This window comes from Sinocyclocheilus grahami, unplaced genomic scaffold, assembly GCF_001515645.1.
Source record: "Sinocyclocheilus grahami isolate Dianchi unplaced genomic scaffold, SAMN03320097.WGS_v1.1 scaffold344.1, whole genome shotgun sequence".
Lineage (NCBI taxonomy): Eukaryota > Metazoa > Chordata > Actinopteri > Cypriniformes > Cyprinidae > Sinocyclocheilus > Sinocyclocheilus grahami.
In genome coordinates, this window is record NW_015505523.1 from 2,282,884 (window position 1) to 2,306,240 (window position 23,357).

At 37.3% G+C, this 23,357-nt stretch overlaps 1 protein-coding gene across 1 annotated transcript; it reads right to left on the reverse strand.

Annotated features, from left to right (window-relative positions):
* Positions 1–4,952: 4,952 nt before the first annotated feature.
* LOC107548197 (suppressor of tumorigenicity 14 protein homolog) lies at positions 4,953–14,967 on the reverse strand. Its single transcript, XM_016228809.1, has 19 exons — positions 14,611–14,967; positions 13,723–13,882; positions 13,483–13,613; positions 13,323–13,393; positions 12,280–12,464; positions 12,098–12,133; positions 11,781–12,015; positions 11,507–11,649; positions 10,340–10,437; positions 10,134–10,240; positions 9,418–9,551; positions 9,217–9,321; positions 9,013–9,120; positions 8,807–8,923; positions 8,036–8,158; positions 7,769–7,952; positions 7,423–7,694; positions 6,106–6,242; positions 4,953–6,008 (listed from the first exon to the last, which is right to left on the reverse strand). The coding sequence occupies exons 1-19, from the start codon at positions 14,704–14,706 to the stop codon at positions 5,847–5,849; spliced, it is 2,604 nt and encodes an 867-aa protein (XP_016084295.1). The 5' UTR covers positions 14,707–14,967; the 3' UTR covers positions 4,953–5,846.
* Between the last annotated feature and the right edge of the window lie 8,390 nt (positions 14,968–23,357).

The following is a 23,357-nucleotide window of genomic DNA, read 5'->3' on the forward strand; positions in this document are numbered from 1 at the left end:
ACCAGGGAAAATATTGATGAACTTGTTGTGCTCCCTGCCTCGGTCCTTGAGAGCATATATGCTCTGTCTGTTTCTTGTGTCTCAGTTTTTATTGGATCCCTCTTTCTACCAGGGGTCTCTGCTCTGTCTGCTCAGCCATGGTGGCCTTCTGCTCTGCCGTGGCCGTCTGCTCCACCGTCATGGTCTTCCGTCTGGCTCTGGTGGTCTTCTGCTCCGTATGCTCTGCCGTGGTGGTCTTCTGGTCATCTGGAAGCCGCTTCTTGGGGGGGGGCTTCTGATTACATTGACTCTCACACCACACAAACTGTTGCACGTCACCCTGGACTACATTTCCCATGCTCCATTGCACTGATTGGATTCACCTGCAGCCAATCACACACACACTATACAACAACCACTCAAATCCAAGTATCAAATCAAAGTATTGTCTAGCGTTTATTGCTCTCCAAGTGATAGCTACATTAGTTTGTAGTAGTTTAATCCTGTTTATTGCCTTAGTCATTCGTGTCTTGATCCTAGCCTGTGTATCTTGTTTTGTCGGATCTCTGCCTGCCCTGAAGTATATCGCCTGTCTTGGATTACCCCTCTCGTCTCGCCCTGTTCGGATACTGTTTACCCCTCGCCTGGACCATCGCCTGTGTTTCGGATTACATTTTAAGTCTTGCCCTCTATATACCTGTCTGCCATTGTCCGACTCTTGCCTGTGTTGACCATGTCTTTAAATAAAGCCTTGAAAATGGATCCGCACGTCTCTCGTCTCGTTCGCCCTGTTACAGAAGGATAGTAATAATTGGGAACTTCTTAAATATGAAATTGGGAAGCATTGTTGAAAATTTTGTAGTAACTTAGTGAAAATAAGAAAAAATTATGAAGAAAGATTATGGCTAGAATCACTATGTTGTCACACAAAAATATGGAGGATCTTTCAGACTCAGAATTAAGAATTAACAGACAGAATTAAGCTTATTGATCAGTAATATCATTTAGAGGATATATATAAATGAAAGGCTGAATATGCTTTAGATCTCGTAGGAAATGGCTAGAGGAGGGCGAACAGGACTCTGCCTATTTCTTCAGGCTGGAGAGACAGCAAGTTAGAAACTCTATTCAACAGCTATATTGATGGGAATGTAACTGTCATTTTGCTAATTTTTGTGCTAAGTTTTATATAATGATCTGTTTTCCTCTAAATTCTAATAGCAATCCGGTACAATTTTTTTAATATTCTTTATTGTACATAAAACAAATTAGTAAAGAAATTGTAGCCTATGCGGTGCACCTATTAGTCTTTCGGAAATCATTTATTCTATAAATAATCTAAAAAGTAACAAATTCCTGCTGAGCTCTACAAAGCTTTAAACGAAAGATTGGGAACTTTCTTGCATAAACTGTTTATAAAGTGTTGGGAAAAGAGAGTGTTTCTCCTTCTTTGTAAATGACTAATAACACTCAATATATATCCCCTTTTAATAGATAACTAGCACCCAATTTAGTCATTGAACACTGACTCTAAAACCATTGCCTTAGTCTTAGCAAAGATGCTGGATTTTTTTAATGCTTAGAACATTAATTTATTTTACAGGCCCTTGACAGGGTTTTGTTGATTTCTTTTGCAGATGTGTTCAAATGCTTTATTGTAAATGGGAATAGCTCTGTCCAGCTCAGTAATGGCATTTCTCCTATATTTGCTTTAAAGGGGTCATATGATGCGATTTCAATTTTTCCTTTCTCTTTGGAGTGTTACAAGCTCTTGGTGCATAAAGAAGATCTGTAAAGTTGCAAAGACTAAAGTCTCAAATCCAAAGAGATATTCTTTATAAAAGTTCAGAGTCAGCCACACCTACCTAAAACGGCTCGTTCTAACACGCCCCCACATATCTACCTCACTATGTGGGAAGATTTGCATAACACGGCCCAAATGTTCACACAAACAAAGAAGGCGTAACTTTTATTCTCACTGTAGTTTTGTTGACGCTGCAGCCATGTTGTGAAGACGCTGTCTGCTTCATTGTGAAAGCGAAACTACTTTGTTTGGTCTTCCAAAAGAGGGGGATATCCGCTTCATCATGCCTAGAGCTGATCTGTGCTGGTCGCTGAGGGAATACATCAACTTTCACCGTGGACGAAGCGGAGTCCAGCCCGGGGTCATCACATGTGGTTGCCACTCATTCGTCGGCTCCGCCGGGCGCGCAGTTCTCAACCCCGCCGCCTCAGCTCACTCTATCCCGGCCTCAGCGCACGCAAAGCCGGGGCGTCCCCTCACGCAGGCCGCTGTGTTTTTCATTGTGAAAGCGAAACAAAAGAGGACACGACTACAAATCAGTGGTCAAGTTGTATTTACAACACTGTTTCAGAACAGTTTAATCCAGATATCCAGATGTGTGCAGCGCATTTTATGGAGGACTGTTTACTGATCCTGGGAGAGTAACCTTAGGCTAAAATGCCGGCTGTTCTGACTCACAGTCTGTAAGTACGTTTATATTTAAAGAATTTGCCACTGATGATTCAAACGCGAGTTTCGGCCAGTAGAGTAGCACTTGTTGTTTGTCATTTCTCTGATCACAAATGCAGACAGAGTTTTATGTTTACGCGGCGCGATGCAATGCAACGCAACGCGTAAAAAGACGGTATAAGTCATTATAATCAGTAATTATGTCCCCACTGGATGCAACAAATGACTCGTTTGTAATGGGTTTTAATGTTTTTGTCTTGTCCCTCCGGCCGGGACCCGCCATCAACAGTATGTGAGGGGCGTAACATTTCCGTCTCACGCTTGAGTTATTCGGCCAATCACAACACACTGGATAGCTGGCCAATCACAGCACACCTCGCTTTTTCAGACCGATGAGCTTTGTAAAAATCGACGCGTTTCAAAAAGGCGGGGCATAGAGGAGAAACAATAATGTACAGTATGTGGAAAATAATGTTTTTTTTTTTACTTTAGACCGCATAAACACATTTCATTACGCCAAATACACAAAATGTTATTTTTAGCAGCATCATATGACCCCTTTAAAGCGTGATGTCAGACAAGCTTGCCCCATCTCACCACCCTTTTCTAACAGCTAAACAATTTTTTAATTTATATTTTAAATTTTATATTTTGTTAAGGGTATTACCAGGACAGAATTGATAATTAGATGAACAACTGCTAGATCAGGGGTGCCCAACCCTGCTCCTGGCGATTGACTGTCCTGCAAAGTTCAGCTCCAACCCTAATCAAACACACCTGAAGCAACTAATTAGGGTCTTCAAGATCACTTAAAAATCAAATGCAGGTGTCTTTGATAAGAGTTGGAGCTAAACTTTGCAGGGCAGTCGATCGCCAGGAGCAGGGTTGGGCACCCCTGTGTTAGATGATACAGCATTGTTCCAAAAGATGCTTTTCAGATCCCAATTGCTTTAAACATTCTACAGTCCTTTTCAAATGCTTCTGGCCTCCTGCTTAATATTAATAAATGTGAGTTACATCCATCTGTACGCCACACGCTGGTGACGCATGCTGGTCAAAACTGGGTTATTACAACAAAAAGACGATTTTTTTTGTTTTACCAAAACGTGCATACATTTTTTTTGCAAATATATTTACAAAATTGCTAATATTTTATTGTAAGTACAGTACTGTAAAATTTTACTGTAATTTTATTGTATAGTAAGTACATATTAAATGCAATTAATAAATAATCAAATACCATTAAATATTAAAATGTATAACATGAAATGTATACATTAGGCTATAGCATGGAAATTTGTTATTTTATTGTTTTGTTTGTTTTATAGAGGGCTTGTCTAAACAGGTCAGTAAGAGACTAATAAATACTACTCTTCCTTTTAATCACACAAATGTATAAAACTGATCTGGTATCAGATAAAAAAAAAACATAACTAGCGTTGGTGGAAATTAGGAATGAATATGTTATGAATATGAATATGTAGGAATAACTTCCATTCAGCCCTGGGGAACCCATATTAAAGGGCCCCTAAAAAGCATGAGCCAATAAGGGCACAATAGGCCTGGAAATAACGAGACCATGGTCACAAGGCCGGGGTCAATGTCAACGAAGACCCTTTACACTCACATAGGGGATTAAGGTGATTAGGTACACAAGATCTGTGCCTGAAGAGCAGGGACGTCCAGGTTATAAAACCTAGTGAAGGTAAGCAGTGAAGACCAGCTGGCTGCCTCACAGATCTCCAATCGAGACTCCGCTGGACCAAGGAGGAGGCCATTCCTCTGGTGGAGTGGGCCCTCCAATAGGACACTAAGTCCACTGAGACGTAAGCCAGCGGGATAGTCTCTGCTTCGTAATTGGCAGCCCTTTAGCGCGGCCTACGAAGCATACAAAGAGCTACTCTAATTGCCAAAAGGGGCTAGAGCGCTCTACATAAACTCCAAGAGCCTGGACGGACATCTCATTAGGGCATCTCATCATGTGTCTGGGATCAAGGATGGGCCTGAACCCACCATCTTTCTTTGGAACAAGGATGTAGTGGCTGTAAAAGTTTCCCAAGCCTGGAGCCAGGCGGCAGAGGAGAAATGCTCTTATGAGTAGGTGGGACCACTATCACAGCGGTAATTTGCTGCAGAGGCTCTTCTATGGCAAGTAAGCAGGCTTCTTCATTCTTCTTTTTCTTTAGAGTCCAATGAGATGATCTTCGCATTGAAGAAGAAAATTTGGATGAAATCAGCATTCTACGCCAACTTATATAGGCTGTCAGCTCTGCCCGTTTTGGTGGGCTGAAATCCCATTAGTTGGTGCAGCTACACGAATGTTAACAAATCAGGCTATAGTATTCAGAGCAAACAGGGGTTTACTATAAGCATGTTTACACAATATGAATGACCATTTCGAAAAGGAATATTTTCATCCAAATTTCTGTGAAAATTTTCACAGCCAATTATGGACTTATGTTCACAACATAAAAAAAATAAGCAAATACAAAACAGACTCGAATTTCCCTTTTAATGTTCAACAAAGAATCCACTGAAGCTTCAAGGCACATTACGGGAACGCCAATCCCCCAAGGAGGGCATTAACAAAAACAAAAATTTAAAAAATATTATAACAGAAGATCACAGATACACATAACACTAAAATAAAGACCACTGTGTAAACAAAACTGAAAAAAATACATTTAAAAAAAATTACCAATTGTTTCAACAAAAAAAATGCTGACATTTTCATATTTCAAGTTCCAAAATCCAATGGTAAGGAGTAATGTAAGGAGTAAGAACACTTTTTTTTTCTATACACACACACACACACACACATTGCAGATATTCTATATTTTTATCAGCATACATTTAAAATGATGCCATTCAAGCAAGGCATCAACTGCCCAGAATAAATGAAAACTCTAAAATTGTTTCCTATTACTTAGTCATAAAATACATTTGTGCACAGATCTGATCATGAAGTCTGTTTGGTATGAAAGGTAATTAAACTATAAAGTAATCAAATCACATTATGCCAACAATTACATTTAAAAAATCCCTGAGAACCACTTAAATTGTAATGACTTAAGCAAGGCAGCACGAATACTTTTCCTCCACAGCAAGAGCAACATTTGAGCTCAAAAACAGCAGTCCACATAGTCGAAACTCTTTTAAGAGCGTAATTACACAGAGAAACACAAAGAATAGATAAAGAAACTATGTAAGCTCATTATTATATTCATGGAAAATAAGTCAAAGAACATTTTAGTGGACATTTGGCCTGATTATAGGAATCTTTATGGCTTCTGAAATAAAACTCAATGAACATGAATGCCTTAATTATTTTCAATAACTCTCAATACAGGTTGATACTGTTTGCTTTAGTCCATTTGGTGTCACTGTTGTGACATTATACCCCTGTCATCTGCCTGATCCAGCTGCGGTATTCTGTGACGCGTGTGTAAACGCCGGGCCTGTTCCTGCGGCCGCAGCCATCTCCCCAACTCACCACACCAGCAAGAAACATGCGGCCACTGCTCTCAGTGGAAATCATTGGACCACCTGAGTCACCCTGGCAGAGGAATGAGGAATATATGTGCATTACTGACAAATGTAAGGCTATGACATGTATCTGAATGTGAAAAAAAACAGAAGATCTTTCATTTCACCTGACAAGCGTCTACGCCTCCGCTCAATACACCTGCACAGATCATGCGTGGTGTTATCCCATCATCCATCAGCTTGTTGCACACAGTGTTGTTAATAATGCGCACCTCGGCCTTCTGCAACACTGATGCAACGGCATCTAAAGCAGAGGGAAGACATTTAATTAGCTTACTAACAATTTTAGGTTATTATATCAGAATTTGTACTCCGAGATATTCACTGCAAACCTGAGGTTTTAAGTACTGTCTCTCATTATCTGGTTTGGACAAAGCAGCTCATGTCTTATTGTGCATTTACTTACACAATACCAGCCAAGAGTTTAGACACACTTGATTAAATTTGAGTTTCTCTAGAGGGTTTATGCATAAAGGTGCAAAACAAATTGCACTGGCCAGTCTAGCAATTGTGTTGAACTCATGTTTTGGTTACTCACTTTTATTTTTATCAGACAACTGATATGGCTGGATTTTCATTTCATAATGAGTGTACATGATTTTTTTTTATATTAGGTCCAACTTTATATTATGTGGCCTTAACTACCATGTACTTACATTTAAATTAATCATGATACAATGCACTTTTTGTGCACACACAAGTTTTTAAATTGTAATTATATATTTGTAAAAATACCTGCATGCAATTACATCTGTAATTAATTTCTGTAATTACATTTATAATTACACTGTTGACCCATCCCTTACACCTTAACCCACCTTTAACCTACCCATACCACCAAACCTGTCCCTAAACGTACCCGTATTCCACCTCAATAGCAGCAAAAGTGTTTTGCAATACAGTATGAACACAATATGTACATTGTACTTATTTTGATGTAAGTAGATAGTAGTTAAGGCCACCTAATATAAACTGGGACCAAATATTATTTTTTTTAATGGATTTAGGGCTGGAGAGTGTCTTCTTCTTCTAAAGTAATTTATAATGTTACAAAATATTTATATTTTAAATAAATGCTGTACTTTTGAGCTTTCTATTAATCAAAGAATCCTGTAAAAATGCATCACGGTTTCAACAAAAACTTTAAGCAAAACATTACACTGTTAAACTATTAGAATGATTTCTGAAGGATCATGTGACACTGAAGACTGGAGTAATGACTGCTGAAAATTCAGCTTTCAGCACAGGAAGAAGTCATTTTGAAATATATTAAAATAGAAAAGAGTTATTTTAAATTGTAATAACATTTTACAATATTATTGTTTTTACTGTATTTTTGATCAAATAAATGAAGACTTTCAAAAACATGAAAACATTAACATTTGAAACTTTCGAATGGTAGCGTAGGTTGTTACATGACTTACCAACTTCCTCTCTTTGTTTGCCCCAGCCAGTGATCCAGACAGATTTGCCTGCTGGGAAGTCATGTGTGGCTTCAGGTAAGCAGACGGGCCAGATGTTCTGGCTGAGAGTTACAGGGCTGTCCAACTCCATCAGCGCCATGTCATTGTCTTCGCTCAAGTGATCATACTGAGGGTGAGAAATGATGCGCTTCACGCGTTTTAGGGTGGACTTACTAGTCTCACCCTGGTTAAGTAGACCTAGATAGACTTCCCACTGGTCAGGTTGGGAATATCTAGCAAAAGAACAAACATTCAGTCAGGATCAGAGCAGGAGGAAAGGAGAGGGCCAAACAACATAAGAACTCACTTGAACTTTTCACTGTCCTGCACGCAGTGAGCAGCAGTGACCAGCCAGCGGTTACTGATAACAGACGCCCCGCACACATGACCTTGTGTATTCATGTGGAGGCTGACCTGCCAGGGCCATTCTCCCTCACTCGAGTCCTTTCCACCGACAATACGACTGGACTTGTAGGGCTTCGTCCCGCATTCTACAGTAAATCGAACATGAAACACAGTTTGAAACATCACTGAAAAACATATATGAGGAAAGACAGAGAAATTCTGGACTTACTACATTCAGCTTCATCCGAACCATCCGCACAGTCAATCTCTCCATCACACATCGGGTTCAGCTTGCTAATGCACTGGTTATTCTTGCACTTATAGGTGAGATCAGAGCAGTGAACAGCTATGGCTGGATATAAAAGAGACAACTGAGTCACTTAATATAGTGAGTGCTTATGTTGGCAGCAGGGATATTTATCAACCTCCAAGTTAAATTTTAGTGCTGGTAAGTAACTACAGTAACTGTGAAAGTATATATGTGACCCTGGACCACAAAACCAGCCATAAGGGTCAATTTTTTGAAATTGAGTTTTATACATCATCTGAAAGCTGAATAAATAAGCTTTCCATTGATGTATGGTCTTACAGGACAATATTTGGCCGAGATACAACTATTTGAAAATCTGGAATCTGACGGTGCAAAAAAAGTTGTCCAAATGAAGTTCTTAGCAATGCATATTACTAATTAAAAATTAGGTTTTGATATATTTACGGAAGGAAATTTACAAAATATCTTCATGGAACATGATCTTTACTTTATATCCTAATGATTTTTGGCATAAAAGAAAAATCGATAATGTTGTCCCATACAATGTTTTTTTGGCTATTGCTAAAAATATACCCAAGCGACTTAAGACTGGTTTTGTGGTCCAGGGTCACAATAAACAACAGAGGTATAACATTAATAATAATTATATAATTTACTATATAAACTTAAAATAAGGCCAAATATTGAAAAAACTGTCAAACTTTGTATTTATTGACTGAAAGTTCTCACATTTCTCACACTGAGATTCATCTGAGCCATCACCACAGTCGTTGTAGCCATTACACTGCTTATGTGCTGGGATGCAGCGGTTGTTTCGACATCTAAACTCTTGAGCTTTGCAGTTCCCTACAGACAAAATCGGACAAACAACCTGAAATCGTTTCCATCACTTTTGCTCCATTGTTCATGATTTTGAGTGCTGGTTTCATCCTCACCACAGTTTTCCTCATCAGTGTTATCTCCGCAATCGTTCACCCCATCACAGCGCCAGAAACTGGGCTTGCAGAAGCCGTTCTTGCATTTTATTTGAGTCTCATTACATGCTGCATGCATGGGTAAAGAAAGTAATGCAGCACCAAATGACACTCAAGAAAACAACTGTCCAAAGACTAAGCACAAGTAATATGGTATGAACTTACTGCAGCCCCTCTCATCGCTCATATCTCCACAGTCATTGTAGCCATCACATTGCAGGTTAGGAGACACACACAGATCATTGTCACACTGGAATCTCCCAGGGCAGGCTGTGGAAAAGTGATTTTAGATATGTTTGTCACGGTGTACTGGCTTTGAACATTGCGTTTTAATATCAGCAGGAAAAATAATATGATTCTACTCACGATTAGTGGGTTCAAAGGCCTCAAATTCGGCAGAAAAGCCCTCGCTCACGTAAGACAGGTCAGAATGAAATCTGACTGTTGTTTGATTTGATTTGATTGTGTACACAGTTTTGGGTGGCTTCTCCCCACATATCCTAAATCAATTTATAAAAGAACAAATGACAGTTATAATCTATATTTAGAGAATATCCACTACTATTCAAAAGTTTGGGGTCAGTAAGATTTTTTTTAATGTTTTTGAAAGAAGTCTCTTATACTCTCCAAGGCTGCATTTGATACAGTAAAAACTGTATTATTGTGAAATATTACAGAATTTGAATATATTATAAAACTTAATTTATTCCTGAATTTTAATAATCCTTAATCCCCATAATCCTTCAGAAATCATTCTAATATGCTCATTTGATGCTTAAGTAATATTTTTTATTATTATTTGTGTTAATAATAAAACAATATATACAGTTGTGCAGCTTAATATTTTTGTGAAACCGTGATACACTTTTTTTTAGGATTCTTTGATGAATAGAAAGTTCAAAAGCACATAATTTCTTTGAAATAGAAAACCTTTGTAACATAATATGTTTTTACTGTCACTTTGATTAATTTAATGCTCTTCAATAGTGGTGTATAAATTATATATTTCTTTATATTTCATAGTTTATAATATCTACTCAAGTATAAGTATGATGATTACTCTTTTGACACCTTTATCTGACCTGTAGTTTATCTCCAAGTAGTCTGCTGGACAGCTGATGGGGTTTTGTTCAGGGCTATGTATAGACAACTTGTCAAACTTCACCTTGATATGCTTTCCTGATGGAACCTGTCAGACAGAACATTTAAGAACTTACATTATTGAATGTTAGGAACAGATTAATGATGAAGGAGTTGTTAAATGACACTGAGGGTAAATCATTTTTACCTCAATGTTCCAGACACAGTCAGTCTGAGGTGGGTAATGGGAGGGATAGCCAGGTGATGTGAAGGTACCACGAAGCCCCATCAGTCTCCCTCCACAGTCTAAAGAATGGGACAAGACATTGTTAACACACATATTGGGCTTAGACTGCTTAAACACACAGGAAGAACAGGATCCAGAATTAATGCTCACTAGAGAACAAGCTTTGGCAAGTTACTCGCTAAGTGGCTGGTAATTTTATAAAGAACTGCAATACCACACTTCTTACAAGGAAATGTATTCTTTTATTCAGCAAGGATGCACTAAATTGATCTAAAATGGCAGTAAAAACATTTCAAATGTTTCTATTAAGATTTCTATTTCAAATAAATAAATGCTGTTCATTTGAACTTTCTATTCATCAAAGAATTCTGATAAAAAAGCATCACAGTTACAAAAAAAAATTAAGCAGCACATCTGTTTTAAACATTGATGAGAATAATTAATGTCTCTTGTGACATCATGTGACATTGAAGTCTGGAATAATGGCTGCTGATAATTCAGCTTTCCCATCACAGGAATAAACTGCATTTGAAAAAATATTAAAACAGAAAATAATAGTATTTATGATATTATAATAAGTAATTTTAAATTGTAATAATAATTCATAATATTACAAATAAATGCAGCTTTGGTTAGTATAAGATTTCTTTAAAAACATTTAAAAAAATTTTATACCATTTTCATAAGCCTTTTATTTATTTATTTTTTAATAAAAAAAAATGCAGTTTCGTGACAAGTAAGACATATCCGTGTATGATTGGCAAAGTCTGTCAAAAAGTGAACTTTGGACCCTAATGAGTTTATTATATCTCAATATTAAACTCTACCTTGAATTTTGGCTGGAATCTGAGAATAAAATGCCCTGAAGCCTGGGAAGTTTTTCTCCTCATTTGTAACCAGTGTAACCAGCATGACATTCCCAGAGGAGATGAAAATGAGCTTCTCATCAGGTAAACGATATCCAGTAAAATTTTTTATACCATTTTCATAAGCCTTTTTTTTTTTTTTAAATAAAAAAAAATGCAGTTTCGTGACAAGTAAGACATATCCGTGTATGATTGGCAAAGTCTGTCAAAAAGTGAACTTTGGACCCTAATGAGTTTATTATATCTCAATGTTAAACTCTACCTTGAATTTTGGCTGGAATCTGAGAATAAAATGCCCTGAAGCCTGGGAAGTTTTTCTCCTCATTTGTAACCAGTGTAACCAGCATGACATTCCCAGAGGAGATGAAAATGAGCTTCTCATCAGGTAAACGATATCCACATTTCCTGCATGAACACATTTGTTAAGATTCCACATATCGAAAAAGACAATGAAAACAGACATGTGTCACGTGATACAGCTCACACATGCGGTACCGTTTCATGAAGAGGATGACTGAGAGTATATAAACACTTACTCCGCTATGACTTGCTTCTCTGATGGTGCTAATGAGTCGTACACTTTGATGAAATCATTACGGCAATCTTTCTCCAAGTCTAGGACGTCAAACTCCAGTCTGATCCTGTGCTCTGGGTCGGCCCGAATCTGCCACTCGGTGTAAAGGTTGGGAAGGTAGGCGGAATCGGGAAAACCTGGAGACCGGATAATGTCTGTCTGGTTCCCATGAGCATGATGAGACCTCTTACTGGACCCTGAAAGAAAGAACAAGTTGAATATGAGTACGATATAAACACGAATAAACAGCTAATTGTAAAGAAAGTACTGTTAACTCACGTTTGAGGTTTCTGCCAGCTAACCGAGCATCTACAGCTGTAATGTACACCAAAATATATCTGTATTTCAACTGTTAACCATCAGACTGAATAGTGCTAGACTAAAATGAAATTTGATGTTTCTGGTTAGATTACAAGAGGTGACTATGCAAGTAATATAAAACTCTCTTCCAGTAGATCTACCTCCTGACGTCATGCCGTCAATGATGAGGCTATTGTCAGTCCTGAGACCAAACCCCCTCCGGCTTTTCCTTGCATTTTCCCCCCCATCCATGGATGCCATGGCCTCGTCCACAGCAGATACTTGGGACTCCCGCACATTAAACTCAGACAGGTAATAAGCGATGATACCGTTATTACTGCCCTCACTAAAGGGAAAAAATAACATCAATGAGATTCACAGTGTAAAATGAGTCTGGCATATTCTGTGATGCTCTAATAGATTGGGGTGAACTATTCAAGGTTGGCTGACAAAAACTTGTCTAAATTTTATTTTCAACAATGAAATTCAAATTTAAAAAGGAATCTTTACACATACACTTCTACTTGTAAGTCTGATTCTTATGTCTTATAGGAGACTTTTCAATCTTATTTTTATTTATCTATTTACATTTTTAATTTTAATATTCTGCATCAACCAGTGAAAAGAAAAATAATTTGGTTACTTATGTAATGACAATTAAGAGCTCGGCTTGACTTATGTAAATCACCACTTAAATAGACCTGCAATGCGTTTTCTAAAGCCCAAATACTTCATGCAGTCTGTCAGTTAATATGAGGTCATACAAGGTCAAATGCATCTTTAATAACAACACAAAAATTTGAAATAAAGGCCTTTCTGATTGACCTTTCATGTCAACTACCCATAATTTTCTCCCATGAATGGTAGAATTATATAAATTATTTAAATTACCTGAAACCTTGCACACTGGACGCCACATGGTTCTTTGACAGCAAACGCACTTGACCATATATACCTTTGAGCTGAAAGACAACGTATGGCTTGACTTTTATGTAAATCACCACTTACATAGACCTGCAATGCGTTTTCTAAAGCCTAAATACTTCATGCAGTCTGTCAGTTAATATGAGGTCATACAAGGTCAAATGCATCTTTAATAACAACACAAAAATTTGAAATAAAGGCCTTTCTGATTGACCTTTCATGTCAACTACCCATAATTTTCTCCCATGAATGGTAGAATTATATAAATTATTTAAATTACCTGAAACCTTGCACACTGGACGCCACATGGTTCTTTGACAGCAAACGCACTTGACCATATATACCTTTGAGCTGAAAGACAACGTACAATGAAGCAAAGTTTTAACATAAAGAAAATAAAAAATAACTGAAAACATTACAAAGAAACATGACCACCTCACCTGCCTTGAGACCCTTGAAGCCAGTTCTTTATATTCAATGGTGTTACTATTTTCATAAGCATCTGAGAACGTTTGACTGGAGATGGTCAAATAACCACTGAACATCTTCCTCACCCTCCCATTATACCTGTCTGTAACAACGGACGCGCTGGAGTTATTGTTTTATCATAATCATTCAAATGTACTGTTTACTGGCGATAATACTAGTGTGTTCATTTGTTTATGAGTTAAATAACTCACAATGGAAATGCCACACTAACAGTCCAGTTACTAATGCAATGATCGCCAGTGCTGTGGGTAGACCAATTGCCACGATGGCCCTGAACGATACCCTCTTCTTCTGCAACTTTTTTGCATCTGATGCTGGAAGAAACTGCTCTGTCTGGTCCAAGCCATGGGCCTACAGAGAAATGTAAAATACAAGTCAAATACACTTGTTTTTACATGTGACTGTTACAAATAGAATGAGTTACGCTCTGTAACTACCCTAAGGACTGTACATGACTAAGACACAATTTTGAACCACCCATGTCAAAACAGGCTTTTCCTCTTAAGCACTCCAAACTCCCTGGTATGACTATATGGCATAATGCGGCTGCAACTGTTTTCTAAATCCTGAACCAACACCTTGCTCATCAGCGTCAACAACCCACCCACATCAAGTATGCATTAGCAAAAGCGTGCGTGGGTCATGTGACTCAAGTGCCAGCTTTTCTTAGTATAAGAAAAACAGGTTTTTTACATGGCAATCTTAAAGTCACATCTTATAATATTTTTCAAAAAGTTAAAGCATAAGCATTAAAGTGAAACAGCAATATAACCATAATTTAAACAATATAAAACGCAGTGAGACAAATCAAAGCATAAAGGCATAGGCTATATATGTGTGTGTATTTATGTAGTATGTACTGTATACATATACGACTATGATTAAAAATAACTTTTAGAATATATTATACAACTAACATGTATATAAACTATAAATACTGAACAATTTAGGCACAATTGTGTTAATTACCAAACACAAACAGCACTGTACAGGACGTCCCATAAGATTAATATCGGAAAATTTAGTAGCTGACAACGACGGAAACGAAAAAAAATTATGATATTCAGTTTAAAACATACCGGAATTTTCCCCCCAGATTTGAGTGGCTCCATGTCATACGACGTATTTGTCAAATTGGCGGCTGTCAGTCCTCTGTGTTGCCGTTCATGTGTCATGCAGGCGGCCTTTTGTCCTCACCTATAGCGAAACTCACTGACACGCGCGCGCAGGTGTCTGCAGGAGAAACCGCAAGAAACTAGCCTTCCATCCTGTTTTACATGATCCTTTAGCACCGAGAGGGTATATCCCTGTTGAGTTGATTTTAATGTGGGTTTTGTAGCTGAAAAATAAACATGTTTATTGCAAATCGTAAAGTTTCGCTTCCCACCCAGTTTCGAGCTGCAGGTGAGTCCGTCTCAAGCATCCTGTGCAGTACTTCCTGTAGAGACGTGAACACAGGTGTGACGTGACAAAACCAGGACATCTGTAAATAAATCAATAAACGAGATAGAAATGATCAAGTGTCTGATGTTTACTGTCAGACTTTTTTTTTTAAACAAAATGTCACTGAAGGTGTTTTCTCTGACAATGTTGAAAATAAAATAAAAGTTGATTTTAGGGTTGCAAATTGAGTTTAAGTTTATTTGTATAGCGCTTTTTACGATATAAATTGTTGCAAAGCAACTTTACAGCAAATTAAGTTTCTACAATATTTAGTGGTAGCTTATCAGTGGTGACTGTCAGTTAGTAAACATATGGCAGAAATTAGGGCTGCACGATAAATCGCATGGATCTTTAACGCGCATCTTATCAGTAAAGCCCGTTCTGTAATCAGAGGTAAATCTCCATCACCTGCGCGCTTTCACATTGAGCAGCATTAACTACACAGAGCCGTTGTTCACTGACCAGCTGCGCTAAACCACGTTCATATTCGCGCGATTTTTTGCGCAGCTGGTCAGTGAACAACGGCTCTGTGTAGTTAATGCTGCTCAATGTGAAAGCAAGCACGAAATGGAGATTTACCTCTGATTAAATATCGCATGCGATTTATCGTGCAGCCCTAGCAGAAATGTACGGAAAAATCAATTAAAGATGAAATCAAACAGACGATGAACACTATTAACAGCAATTATTATATGATGCAATCAAACTTATAGCAAAATGTGGTAGTTTATGTTGTTTCAGGGTTGGCATCATCTGAGTGTCACAGTCTTCAGCTGGTGTGCCCAGGATGGCCACCAGATTTCTGTGAGCACATGGCTTGTGTTGTGTTTGTTTGGTGCCATGTGCTCTCTCCTGTCTATTGTCTTGCCCCGCCCATCTTGTTACCTCATTATTTAAGTTGCTCCACCTGTGTCTCCTTCGCTAGCCTCCTCATTTGGCTTCCTATTTATTCTCCTAGTGTCTGTAGTCCTGTGCTGATCCGTTGTTTTTTTCATTGTGTGTGTTATTGTCTGCATGTAGTGCAGTTCCTTGCCTGCCTGTCTGTCCCCCATTTAATCTAGATTTAAACGGAGAGAGTGTATCTGAATCCTGAACGTTATCAGGAAGGCTATTCCAGAGTTTGGGAGCCAAATGCGAAAAAGCTCTACCTCCTTTAGTGGACTTTGCTATCCTAGGTACTACCAAAAGTTCAGAGTTTTGTGACTTTAAGGAGCATGATGGATTGTAGCGTGGTGGAAGACTAGTTAGGTATGCAGGAGCTAACCCATTAAGTGCCTTATAGGTAAGTAATAATATTTTGTAACTGATACGGAACTTAACAGGTAGCCAGTGCAGAGACTGTAAAATTGGGGTAATATGATCATATTTTCTTGACCTGGCAAGGACTCATCTGATTTTAATAGGAGAAAATTATTGGTCCAATAAAATTATATCTAAAAATTTTATATATTTTCCTTAGTGTTTCAACTTTTTCTGTCATTTTGTAGAAAGTGTTTCAATTATCAGTTCAGTAGATTCAAGTCAAAATGTATTTCTATAGCACTTTTAAAAGCAACAGAGTTGCGCCAAAGTGCTGTACAACAAAACGATATATAAAAAGCATAATAGGAAACCTGCATCATATGAAAAATAAACACATTAAAATAGAATCAGAGCAAACTGTCACCAAAACCTTAAACTGAAATTAATCAAAAGCCAGAGAAAACGAATAAGATTTGAGAACAGACTTAAAACTGGCTAGTGAAGTAGCAAGTCTCACATTTACAGGCAAACTATTAAAAAGTTTAGGAGTTGCAGCTTAAAAAGCCCGACCACCCTTGGTTTTACAGCGACAACGTGGGACATTTAAGAGAAGCTGATTACTAGACCTAAGTGCTCTTTGAGGAGAGTAAGGAATCAGAAGGTCACTGATGTATTTTGGTGCAAGACCAGATAAAGCCTTGTACAAAAAGACCGCTATTTTAAAATAAATTCTAAACTTTACAGGAAGTCAATGAAAAGACTTTGACAATTTGCAGATGAGAAATCGCTGTTTGAGGCAGGCCACAGTAAAGGGAATTACAGTAATCCAGGCGTGATGTTATGAAAGCATGGATTGCAGTCTCCAAATCTTTGTGGGGCAAAAACGGTTTTTGTTTAGCAATTGATCTCAGATGGAAGAAGCTGCCCTTTACCACTGTGCTAATTTGTTTATCAAAGTTGAGTAATGAATCAAATGTAACCCCAAGATTTCTTACATAGGGTTTAACACTGAGATCCTAAATTAAAAACAGATGAAGTCCTAGAGTGGCCTAAAATCAGAATTTCGCTTTTGTTTAATAGCCAGAAATTATTAGCCATCTGACTTTTTATCTCCTCAAAACAGTCGTAGAGCACATCCAAAGAATCACTGCTGTCAGTTTTTGCTAGAAGATAGAACTGTGTATCGTCAGCATAGCAGGGGTAGGAAATCTTATATTTCTTAAAAATGGCACCCAAGGGAAACATGTAAAGTGAACAAAGAGGGCCTAAAATGGACCCTTGGGGCACACCGCATAACAAAGGAGTCGGCAAAGAAGAAAACTTCCCAATGCTCACTGAGAAGGTACTGTCTTTGAGATAAGAGGCCAACCACTGCAGAGCGACACCCTGAATACCCACCAACTTTTCCAACCGATGTAACAGAATACTATGATCAACTGTATCGAATGCCGCACTTAAATCCAACAAAACAAGCACCACATATAAACCAGTATAGAGATCTTGCAAAAGGTCATTGCTAACCTTCAACAGTGCAGTTTCTGCGCTGTGCAGTGATTTAAAACCCGACTGAAAAGTATCTAAAACATTGGACATACTGATATAGGAATTCAACTGACGATAAACAACTCTCTCTAATAGCTTTGAGATAAAAGTCAACTTAGAAATAGGTTGAAAATTACTGAGGATAGATGGATCAAGGTGAGGTTTCTTAAGCAGAGGGTGAACCACAGCATGTTTGAAACTGGTACAACTCCATTTGCTAAAGAACTATTAATGATGGCTGTTACGGCCGGACTCAGGGTTGCAAACACTTTCTTAAAAAGACGAGCTGAGATGACATCAGACTCACAGCTGGAGGATTTGGTCTTAACAATATCAGCTAACTGTACAGAGGAAATTGGATGAAAACAAGTTAACAAATCTGTTGGTGAACGCTCAATCAGCGATCATATGTTGATGGCTTAATAGAAGCCTTAATATTCAATACTTTCTCAAAAATTTTTTAAAAAGTTCTCACAGGTTTTCCGAGATGGATCAAGAGAAAGGTAAAGGATTTATCACCAAATCAATTGTCTTAAACAGCATCCTCGGTCGGTTTGCATTTTCAATAATGAGTTTGAAAAGGAATTCAGACTTAGCCTTAATAATCAGTCAGAATTATGTTGCAAACTGTTACATTATTTAAATTGTTAGACGTGTACTGTATACTTGAAATGTGCCAAAAGTTAATAACACTAAGTTTGAAAAGTTAATTTCCACAGTCTCATAATAATAATGATGATGATGATGACGATAGACAGACTAATTTTAAGTAAACATTAAAGTAAAGAGACACAAGAGAGCAGCAAGAACACCCCTAAGATCAACATTAAAACCATTTCATTAAAACTCATTAATTATTCAAATCTTTCTGCCCTTTCAGACCCGAGGAAGCCCATGACACATGTCATCATGTAGTGGAAAAACAAGGCTTCTCTTTAGAGAGAGTCTTTTCACTGAGGGCTAGTGCTGTCAAGAAAAAGTACAGGTAATTCCCTTGATACATCAGTGTTAAGTATAGGCCTAAATTGTGGAAGAACTTTCCTAACTAGTTAAAGCAAGGGCCTTCAATGAGGTGGCTGTTAATTTATTATTATTATTTTTTTAATTTTTAAAGTGAAAAACGGTCATTTTGTTAAGATGAACTAAGAATGAAAAATACTTCTAAAGCATTTATTAATCTTATTTAATGCTTATTTAATGCTAATTTCAACATTTACTACATTATTAAAATCAAAATTGGTAAATTGACCTGAGCTAACATCAGCTAATGAAATTTTGCTGAATATGTTTTTACCATCAGGCCATCCAATATGTAGATGAGTTTGTTTCTTCGTTGGAACAGATTTTAAGAAATTTAGCATTGCATCACTTGTTCACCAATGGATCCTCTGCAGTGAATGGGTGCCATCAGAATGAGAGTCCAAACAGCTGATAAATACATCACAATAATCCACAATGAATAAACACAAATCCTGTCCATCAATTAATGTCTTGTGAAGTGAAAAGCTGTGTGTTTATCATAATCAAATCAATTAGGGCATTTTAACTTTAAACTGTTGCTTCTGGACAAAATATAAATCCACAATCCATATTAACGCTTCCTCTAGTCATCCTCTCACATCAAAATCCACCAACATATTTGTTTACAGCAGTTTTCACTTTTAAATGCTTAATCTGTGCTTGCCTCTCTTTTCACTTTTTCACTGGAGAAAGCACTATTATGGATAGAGAGCTTAAATACAGTTAATACAGTTACATATAAGGAGTTAATTACAAATTCACAGTTTTTCCACTTCAAAAGACATTAATTGATGGACTGGACTTACTTGTAGACTGTTGTGATGTTTTATGAGCTGTTTGGAGTCTCATTCTGATGGCACCCATTCACTGCAATTGATTAATCATTTATTGATGAGCAATTGATGTAATCTGTTCAGATGAAAAAAAACTAATCTACACTTTGGAGTACATTTTTATTTATGAGTCATTTATTCTTTCTCTTTCTCTTGTATTCTCTTTATTCTAATAGTTGTTTATTAACTAATGTTGTATTGTAACAATGTAACAATGTATTGCTCAATGTTATGTTAGCTAATGCACCAAAGGTTACCAAATATTAAGTAAAACTGGAAGCATAAAGAGTATATGAAAAATACAATGGTCTATTTGTCAATAATAATTTTTTTAATGTATTTTCAAGGAAAGCATCAGAGTAACCTGCTCCATCTCTCTATACAGGGGTTCTAGGCCTGAAAAAGGACCCCTGAGCTACAGATTATGGATATAATATACAAACCACTGGTTGTTTATTAATGTTTAATCTTTATTTTATGTGTCTTTGTTTGGGTGCGCTCACAGGGAAGACTGCTCTACATACACAGGGGCTTATATCCCCATGGACGCCATGTTTTCACAAATACAACACACTTGATAGACAGACTGATCATAAATTATTCATACATGTCATAATGAGGAGATCAGGGAGCAGTTTAGGACAGAGTTGATTCAGCTCTGCTTAGGTTGTTTTTTGTGTTTCTATCTTTTTCAACATACAAAATTGTTTGAACAGATTTTGAGATTTTTTATGTTTTTTAAAGAAGTCTCTTCTGCTCACCAAGCCTGCATTTATTTGATCCAAAATACAGCAAAAGCAGTAATATTGTTAAATATTTTTATATTTAAAATAACTGTTTTCATTTTGAATCTATTTTAAAATGTAATTTATTCCTGTGACCAAAGCTAAATATTCAGCATCATTACTCCAGTCTTCAGTGTTACATGATCCCTTAGAAATCATTCAAATATTGATTAGTATTATTATGAATATTTAAAACACATTTTAAAGTGAAAACAATTTCAGGATTATCTGATGAAAGATCCAAATATCAGCATTTACCTGAAATAAAATATTTTGTACCATTATACACTGTATACCGTTATACACTATACCATTCTTGGAGTCAGTATAATTTATGTATTCATTTATTTGAATATAGGATTATAGAAATTAATACTTTTATTTACCAAGGATGCTTTAAATTGATGATGATAAAAGGTGATGATAAAGACATTTATAATGTTACAAAATATTTATATTTCAGATAAATGCTATTCTTCTGTACTTTCTATTTATCAAAGAAACCTGAAAAAAATCTACTCAGCTGTTTTCAACATAATACAGTTTTTCTCAGTCGCTTTGGCGCATTTCTCGAATCATCCTTAATATTTGCAAAGAAGTATGTGCATTTCTCAAAACAATTCATACAACCAGCACCACACAATGAATTACCTGCAAAAGCCTGTAACTTACTCAAAATCTTTAGTTCATCTCTCAAAAATCAAGCGTAGCGTTAGTTCTGGCAAGTCACGTTAGTCAAGCTCGCATCAGCTGACTCTCAGCTGATCCCCATCAACCAATGGGAATACGACACCTATCTAAGCATTCATATATAAGGTCCCACAGTAGTATCAGCAGGTTTCGCATTGCTCAATAGCTAATTACCCTCCTCCATCCCCAACTCCTCCTCTGTCAGTCAGGATTCAGCCTTTTGATTCTCCTTTGAATCAGACTAATTCTAAAATGTGTACATAACATTATTGAACTTTAACAATATCTGCAATGCATTTATGTTGGTTCTGTTCTGTTTACCCTGGGGTGGGGGGTTATCGCTGCTCTCCCTGCTCTCATCCATGCTAGGCTGCATGGATGTGCAGGGAGTTCTTACCCAGAACGGAACCATACCGCCAATCCAAACTGTATGCTAATTGTCAATCATCTTTGACGATAGTGGTCCTGACAGAAGTAAGTATTAATGTCAATGAACATATCAGTGCCATCAGAATGAAAAGTCCTTGTGTCATTTTTCACAAACAAGATAGTCACAATACTTAGTCATGTTGTTAATATTACAGTGCACTCTGTTAGTATTACCTGATGTAAACTATGGCAACAGTTTGGATGACCATTACTGTATTGAAATGCAGAAGGCGTATTGGCAACAGTTTGGATGACCATTACTGTATTGAAATGCAGAAGGCTGCACTTCTTATCCATTTAAAAAGTACAAATTTACACATTACCGTATTTGGGATATTGATTGAAAGAGACTGGATAGGATTCACAGTTACACTTTATAGTGATCTGACAAAAAAAAAAAAAAAAAAATTTTACAACGTCATTGTGATGTACAAAAGATGTATGGGAAGATATACAAAGGTGAAAATCCGAAATTAGAAAGGCAAACACAGGAAACACCCCTTAGGCAGAAATTTGCTTTTGCAGGCACCACAGATTCTCATCTACATCACAACGAATATCTTCCCTTGCAATGCAACATGGAATTGGAGTCAAGTGAACCATCTCACAACTTCATATATGTGGATGAGGCTGGCTTCAACCTGACCAAAAGCAGAAGGCGTGGTCGAAATGGCATCGGCCAGAGAGCTGCTGTTGATCTGCCAGGCCAACGGCGATGAAATATCCATTGTCAGAATTTGTAACTCTTGTGTTGTCCTCTGTCTATATATTCTTTCCAATTGAAGTTTCATGAGATGCACCTTTGAGCTATTTCAGAGAACTGGTTTATCATTAGATGATCTACATTCTCTTCATTAGTGAAAGTCAAGATTCACCTGTACAAATCATGGCAAATTTACAAAAAGTCTAATAGAAATGTGTAGAAAATATGCTTGAGAGTTTATGACAACTAGATCAACCATTTTGCATTTAATGACTTATACGATGAACTAATGCCTAGATGTTTTGGGGGGTAAGACTATTGCACAGAGAACTATATAATACATTTGGAGAAACATGACGTTAGCAACTGATAATGTAGGAAACCACAGACAAATGTACATAATCAATTGCCTGAATATACCAAAGCAATCGCTACTTGGTCAAAAGAATGAGAAACTGCTTTTTTGATGTAAACAATTCGTTAGATGATGTGGAGGTTGAACAAGTAGTTTTGAGAATTTAATTTCTGATCTGAGAAATGCACCAAAGCGACTGAGAAAAACTGTAATAATTTCAAGTCTTTCCATTACATGGCCAGGCCATGCACAATAAAAAGGCACTCTCTGGATTGGTTTTGTTCAAAACAATACAGAACAAGACGGAGAAGCAGAAAAAGAAAGAAAACGTCTGGACGAGGGAGAGGAGTAGTTGGACCAGGACTGTCTGGTTTGGTTCAGTTACCATATCAGAAATCAAGAACTACAACAGACAGCCAAGACTGCTGAGACGATTATTGGACCAACCTCCGAGATCTGTACACCTCCAGACTCCAGAGTAAGGAAAATGGCTAAGAAAATCACTTTGGACCCCACACACCCAGCCCACTCTCTCTTCGTACTGTTGCCTTCTGGTCTGTGCTACAGACCATAATTTTCTGTTTTTCTTATATTACTGTTAAAATTCCTGTGTATGTCTGCACTGTCATGTATGTTTGTACTATGTCCATACTTTCTTCTGCTATGGAAGCTCCTGTCGTCAAGTCAAATTCATTGTGTCTGTATACATACTTGGTAATAAAGCTCTTTCTGACTTTCTGACAAGGGAGAAGGAGAGGTAGGGGGGAAAAGGCAAACAGCAGGA

What these genes read in the sequence shown, in the direction of transcription:
- LOC107548197 (XM_016228809.1), bottom strand. Translation starts at nt 14,706, where the DNA reads ATGACACATGAACGGCAACACAGAGGACTGACAGCCGCCAATTTGACA. An exon ending in TGACGGCATGACGTCAGGAG is followed by an intron (nt 12,134 to 12,279) that starts GTAGATCTACTG and finishes TGTACATTACAG; the next exon opens with CTGTAGATGCTCGGTTAGCT. An exon ending in ACTGTGTCTGGAACATTGAG is followed by an intron (nt 10,241 to 10,339) that starts GTAAAAATGATT and finishes TCTGTCTGACAG; the next exon opens with GTTCCATCAGGAAAGCATAT.